Source organism: Etheostoma spectabile, chromosome 17 (assembly GCF_008692095.1).
Source record: "Etheostoma spectabile isolate EspeVRDwgs_2016 chromosome 17, UIUC_Espe_1.0, whole genome shotgun sequence".
NCBI lineage: Eukaryota > Metazoa > Chordata > Actinopteri > Perciformes > Percidae > Etheostoma > Etheostoma spectabile.
In genome coordinates this window covers 11,916,245-11,923,113 of record NC_045749.1, presented here as the reverse complement: position 1 = coordinate 11,923,113, position 6,869 = coordinate 11,916,245, and the positions used below count along the sequence as shown (strand labels likewise).

General features: G+C 41.1%; 2 protein-coding genes across 4 annotated transcripts in view; both read left to right on the top strand.

Moving 5' to 3' along the window:
* The window catches only part of parga (poly (ADP-ribose) glycohydrolase a), a 25,684-nt gene extending 22,953 nt beyond the window's left edge, over nt 1-2,731 (top strand). For both annotated transcript variants that reach the window (XM_032541385.1, XM_032541386.1), the window contains exons 17-18: nt 684-812; nt 1,515-2,731. In XM_032541385.1, coding sequence (XP_032397276.1) covers nt 684-812; nt 1,515-1,696 — 311 coding nt within the window. In that variant the 3' untranslated portion in view covers nt 1,697-2,731. The remainder of the gene's footprint in view (nt 1-683; nt 813-1,514) is intronic.
* Nucleotides 2,732-4,664: 1,933 nt separating this feature from the next.
* The window catches only part of ogdhl (oxoglutarate dehydrogenase L), a 17,762-nt gene continuing 15,557 nt past the window's right edge, over nt 4,665-6,869 (top strand). Inside the window, exons 1-3 of one of the 2 annotated variants that reach the window (XM_032541590.1) lie at nt 4,665-4,790; nt 5,454-5,676; nt 6,090-6,260. In XM_032541590.1, the coding sequence (XP_032397481.1) occupies nt 5,455-5,676; nt 6,090-6,260 (393 nt within the window). In that variant the 5' untranslated portion in view covers nt 4,665-4,790; nt 5,454. Of the gene's footprint in view, nt 4,791-4,884; nt 5,013-5,453; nt 5,677-6,089; nt 6,261-6,869 lie in introns of those variants that run through there. The other variant, XM_032541591.1, reaches the window with a different exon arrangement.

The following is a 6,869-nucleotide window of genomic DNA, read 5'->3' as shown; positions in this document are numbered from 1 at the left end:
GAGACTGTAGTGTACTGACCCATACATTTCCTGCAATGTGAATACAAATGCGATTGGAGTAACATGGGTATGTTTGTGTACAGTTTAATTTAGAACTGAGGCTGTTAATTTTCTCTGCAGCATACTATGAATAGATCCACTGGACTTGTGCCTGAGGATGGTATTAGCTTGCCGGGGACCCCTCTTATTAGCCCTGGAATTAGCATAGCTGGTATTTTTAGAAGGCAATAACTGTATTTTACATTATAGTCCCAGAGCTGACTTGAGATGTGGTAGTTACATAAGACTAAGATGTTATGTTGTAAAGATTACAGACCTTTTGCAAATTATGTTTTTTCGTGTGTGTTTTAATCTGGAATCATTATCCATTCTGTTAAATATTTAAAGGTTTTAAGACCTAATTTGCAATGCTGAAAGATTGAGTGCTGTTGATGAGGCTATGCTACCAGTGGTGGATTATTTATTCTTCTGATATAAATTGCCCCTGTCACTCGTGTTCTTTTCTGCCAGAAGCCGCACCTTATCCAGTTTATTGACCAATTACTTCATTTCCTACGCTTATTTTCAGCGGTCAATTACACATTTATGATTTCGTTCTGAAACTGAAGGATACTGATGATGCTAATATGGTATATTATTGTTGCCTGGATTTCCCTTTAGCGTTCTCCTTCTCACTTTTTCAGCTCTGATTCAGTTGATGGCTGCAGCAGAGGCCGGTAGAGACTTGGCGTACTTCACATTTGGAGATGCTCAGCTTATGAGAGATGTTCATGAAATACACACTTTCCTCACCGAGAGACAAGTCACCGTCGGTAAGACTCGCACACAGAACCAAATGTTTTTAGTATTTTTTTGTTGCAGGAGTTAGATGCTCTGTCCTGCCCTACCTCTGTGGACCTCTTAACACTAAATTGCATAATGAACCGGAATGGTGATGTTACCAATCACTGTGTAAAGGATTGTGGGGCTCTTGAGGCTCATACATCACATTGAGGTTGTCCTTGCGGGTGTCTTTACAGGGACAGTATGAAGAAAAAAAAAAAGAATACACTCAATCTCTATGTTAAGTTATTCGACCTTATGGGCTGTCTCCGTTCCGCAGGCTATCCATTCAGCCTCTGCTGCAGAGTGGATTACTGCCTGAACTGACCCCAGCCTCTCCCCTCCCCCTCTTTTCATTTTTCTTCCACTGACATTTATTGAAGCCTTTCAGAGAACTTCCCCTCTAACCATCCATTTCCTAAAGTGGAGCTACAGAGAAAAAGCTCATGGCTTGTGTGCGTGTGTACGTGCACTTGATTTATAAATGAGCCCGAACACGCTTTCATTTTTCGTTTTTTTTCCTGTTATAGTTTCTGTCTCTCTTGCTCACTCCGTTTGTCCTTTTTTTCAATTTCTCTCAAATTTCACCTCATATTTCTTCCTTCTATTGACCCCTGCACCATCCCCTCCCACTGTCTCTCTTCCTCTCTCTATCTTCACCACTCTTTACCGTCCCTCCTTCTCCCTCCCAGGGAGGCTGTACAACCTTTTGAACCAGTACTCCAGTTCGGTGTGCAAGAATTGCCGCACAACTCGCCCTGACATCAGTCTCTACAGTTTCATCCACAAGAAAGTCTCTTCCCCCACGGCCGGTGATGCACCGGACTCTGCAAAGGATTCTGGGATGTCTCCTGTAACATCAGACTCTCATTAACATAAACATGGACAGGGCTGCAACTTAACCTCCCTCCGTGTAAAAGAGTCTTCAGCTTCACAAACTCCAATGTGCTCTCAGCCTTGTGCTTACAGTCCCTTTTTTGTCTCTCACACAGTCCCTTTAAGTTTGTGATCCCAACACACAAACTACCAAAACACAGCTTTGCCTTTCTCGTTGGTGGTATTATAGGAGCCTCTTATGTCACCAAATGTGGTGAAATGTTTCAGAGACTTATAGCAATAGTAAATCCTGGTTGCTGTCAAGCCTTTCTTTTGTTTAGGTGTGTTGTGGAATTCTATTGTTTTTACATTAGTTACACATATGGCCAAATTGTCATCATATGCATGTTTGTGGACACTTTTCATTATTAATAATCCAGGACATGATAAGATATCCCTAGTTATCTTGTCCTATATTGTGTTTGCTACTTTTTGGATGAGTTGTCCTCTCTGTTTACCAAACCCAGGCTGTGGTGAGGTTCCTGAGTGCAGAGAGATGATGAGATGCCATACAGTAGTCTATGCATGGGTAACATTTATTTATCAAATAATCTACAAACATATGCTGCTCTTTTATATTCCCTAGGATGTCAATGTTCAACACACATATAGTCCTTATTTTCATATCAATAAATGTTATTGTCGGTATTAGAATCCTCTTCGATGTAACATTTAATGTATGGTCATTTTCATCTACAGACCTTTTGATTCTATTCCATGAAACCTAATCATTTAAAAATTATACAGTGTTAAACACAGCAGTGCTACTGTATACACAAATAAAGGAGGGAGCAGATAAAGAATTGCACGTAAAATATTATTTTTGTTAATGTTTTTACTCAACCTTTACTTTGGGGGATACAGTTATGTTTTTATTATTTACTGTATTTTATGATTGACAGTGGGTTCTATTTAACGATGGGTTCATAATATAATTAAAGACTAAATGTATTGCATAGTACTGTACTTTAGGTTTTTAGGTTGTGATCTTTATTATGATTTCTTAATTAAAGTATATCCTTTTAAAATGGTATGTCTTTGCTCAGATCAATATGATTTACTGCCTCATGACCAAAGGATTAGCACAATACCAGCAAAACCTTAGCGAATAATTCAGAAACCAGCTGTTTATTAGTTGCATAGTCTCTCTCCACATTTGAATTTTTAACACATCCTATCAAGAAGCATTTTTGCTGTATTTTCAGTATGTAGTTTTGTTATGCCAGGATGATGTAATTATTCATAGATAATCTAGAAATAATTATTCCACACTCATCATGCCTTGGCACCACAGATTTGTCACGTTATTTCATGAAATCATACATTATTTAATCATTTGAAATGTGATTGTTTTTTGTGATAGCACGTGTACCAAGGGCTTTCAGACAAATTTAATTCTGCCGCCAAACATGCTTTATTAGATGAATTAGGGTTCCTAAATAACCTTATGACGTGGACTTCCATAAATGGTGTGTAGGCTTGGTCCGGCTAAATGGATTACACATTATCTGCTTCTCTCGCTCTTTGTACTGAGGCCGGCATTGCTAAATTAGCTGTGGACTCGAAACAAAGTCAATTTGGTTTGGCGGACTTGACAGTTGATGGCTGCCATGAGCCTGAGTCACCTAGACATGAACTTTATTTAGGATACTGGTTCATCCTGGATTAAATCAGATTCATTGACTGAATGTGCCAAGCAAATCCAACAAATGAATAACCATAGTGAACAACAATGACGTATTTTGACCGTTACTCACATTTCAACAACAATTGATGTCACTAGAAATAGGAGGTTAGAGATATGGTCCCTTGTCTGATTTCCCCATTAACAAGACATGTTTCAAACGCTGAGCAGCTGCTCCAGGTTGTCCTGTCTAGTGATGTAATTTAACACAGAGCCTGTAATGTTACCCAGCAGCACAGGTTTTTTCATCGATGAACACTATTAATAAAACGCCAGAAAGCAACTGGTCTTCGCTCCATCTTTGTCAGGCGGTGAAATCACTGCAACAAAATGGCATTTCAGTTCATAATTGCCTGAACCTACGCTCTCCAGGTCAGCCGAAGACCAGCAGCAACAACAAATGCAAATAATGAAAAAGGAGGAACTCTCCGTCAAGGAACACCGAGCATTATTGTGTGCTGTTTCAGAGTTGAAGCATATGTGAATATATTCTTGGCATGGGTGAAAACATTTTGGATTGTTTGGTTATATACAGCATGATGCATGTGTTAATAGTACATTAGACCTCTTGGATTTGAGACTGACAAAAAAAATTACCAGTTTAAAAACCTTATAAGGATGCTTTGGTTTATGTGATGCTCTGATATGTATTACACTGTTTTGTCTGGTAGATCCTCTTGCAACCTGTGCCCACTCCATGTTCCGCTTTTCAGTGGCGTGTTTGTCATGATTAATAATACAGTTTCTTCTGTGCCAGCAAGTATGACTGATGAACATCTAGATGAGGAGGAGAGAGAGGTTGGGGAGGGAGAAAGGAAAGAAGCTGGAGTGAGTGAGAGAGGTAGGGCCAATTATCTTATTGTTTAACCCACACAAGGTAGAAGCCCATCAGTCTGAAACCACTTGCTCAAATGACTCATGTTCAGCCTTTATAAAAGCTGAATTGGCTTAATTAACACTGAGGGGAAAGACATCGCAACTTAGATGGGAAACAGTGACCTTTCTGGATGAGGAGTGTTTGCAAGGACTCATAGATTAAAGTAAGTATTCTGATTGTAAAAGCGATTGCTGTTATAAACAAAACACCACAAATACAATAAAAACATTTCAGATTTTTTATTTTTTTTATTTGCCTCTTAAGAATTTTTTTCTTAGTGAAAGTAGAATTTAGCTTGATGTTTGTTTTCCTTACTCTGTCTCTCTGAGATTGTGTGTTTGGCCGTAAACCTAGGCACCACCGGCACCTTTGGGTGCAGCATGCTGCTGCTCGCTGTGTACAGGAAGCACCACCACCACCTGACACTGGGGGCGTGTCAAACCATGCACGCACTCGGATCTCTCACCTTCACTGATACCTGCCCTACTTTACATCCTCCGACGATGACAGTAACAGTCAAGTCAGCCTAAGGTAAATGTAATTCATTGAAATAAAACGTAGGTGACCTTTAAAACCACTGTCCTGTATCCCGTGACACTGCGCGTTAAAGACGACGGGAGATTATGAGGGTTTATGTTGACGTTGGGGGGGATTAGTGGTCCAGAGGAAACCACCGACCCGAAATAAAATAGACAATGTTTTGGCATTGAAATTGGCGCTGTACCGCGGAGTGGCCTGTAAAGCATCCTGCAGGTAAAGGTTAAGAAGTTGTAGCAGCGGATAATGCAGCAGTAGACCATACGTTGGCTGTTCACGGTTATGCGCTATTTGCAGCTGCAGCTAGAGACTTTACGCAAAACAAACGCACAGGCCGTTACGTGGCCGTATTTACTTTTCGTTAGTGGGAATCCATTCGAAATTATCACTGGTAAAGGTCATTTTATCCTCAAGGAGACCGCAATTATAGTCCCTGTTAAGTGCGATATGTAGGCTATAAGCACACTCTTACTGAAATAGTTTGATGTGACATTCAAAGATGGTTTGTAGCGTAATAAATCATCAAACCAGGCCATATGCACAGTGTTTCTGCTTTTACATAAATGACTAATCAAAATACCGAGATGTCTGATTTAAAAAGCTAATTGTAAACTCTCTCTGACCCCAAACTTTATTTTTGTCTTTGTCTGTCTCTAGCATGAGTCAGTTTCGGGCGTTAGCGGCTGTGCTGAGGGGTGGGTGTGTTGGAGGCAGTCAGTGGCTGCGAGTATGTGGAGGGGGCCCGGCTAGGCACTGGGTTGATCCCAGGAAAAGCTTCTCATCCGGGGCTGCGCCTGGTCACTCATCGGTGGCCAGTAACTCCAGCTATGTGGAGGAGATGTACTTTGCCTGGCTGGAGGATCATAAAAACGTCCACGAGGTAACAGTGTGCAACATGTGCCATTTCTTCCCACATGAGTGAATTAGAGAGGGACATTTAATATTAGTGTTAAGTGTTTTTCCCATAAATTGAAATTTTCAGAGGGAACAATGTCCACCACACAGAGTGGAGTGGGAGTGGGTTAACAGCTAAATTACGAAGAACTGCCATTGCAAGAGGGCACTTAATAAATGTGCCCACTGCCCTAGGTTGTGTTGTAGTTGTGCTGGTAGCTCAATTGCCTGCGCATGTACAGTATATACAGAATAATGTAGCTGCAATGTCCTGGATTCCAGCCTTTTACTGTTCTGTCACCCCCCAATCTAGCAGTCAGTAGCAGCAAGGTTACTTTTGGTCCATGTTTGCAATGAACCCGCTTGCTTCTGCTGTTTCTGTCTTTCTCTGTGTTCTAGTCTTGGGACGCATTGTTTCGTAACATCCAGGACTCCAGTCCGTCTGGCGAGGTGGGCGAAAGACGTCCCTCCGCTCTGCTCCAGGGCAGAGTGCTGTCCCACTCACCAGAAATGGCACAGAAAGTGGTGGAGGACCACCTGGCTGTGCACACGCTCATTAGAGCCTACCAGGTACTCCACAACCGGCCCAGCTCTGTGAAACACACAAACACACACACGCACACACACACACACACACACACACACACACACACACACATACACAAAATATATCAGCTTGGGTAATGTGGATTTATGTTATTTACAAATTAAAAGATTGACCACTTATCTAATAGGCATCCGTTTAAATCTTAACCAGTGTGTGCGTGTACAGAATTAAGATGTCATCTACCGTGAGCCACAACTGGCTGACTATTTGTAGTTCTGATGTGTGTGTGAAAAATGCATCAACTAAATCTTCTTGACTTGCCTAAACAGATGCAACTGGCAATGAAAGCTGTTTGTACTGTGTGTCCTTGCATTAAAAGGAATATAGAATTTGTTTGTCACTGCACAAGGTTATGCAAATTGCAAGATTAACTCTAACCTACTTACCCTTGTTGCTTTTTGAAAACTGGAAATATCAAAGAGACTACTTAAACAAAACAGGTGGCAACATTTCCCCTCGCCCTTAAATTAATTCGAGGAACTATCCGAGGGATTTATTAAATTCTGGCTTTTGGCAAAGGCGTCACTTTTATTCCCAGCTTGTTACAATCCTGGTGGGAATATGTGTGTGTG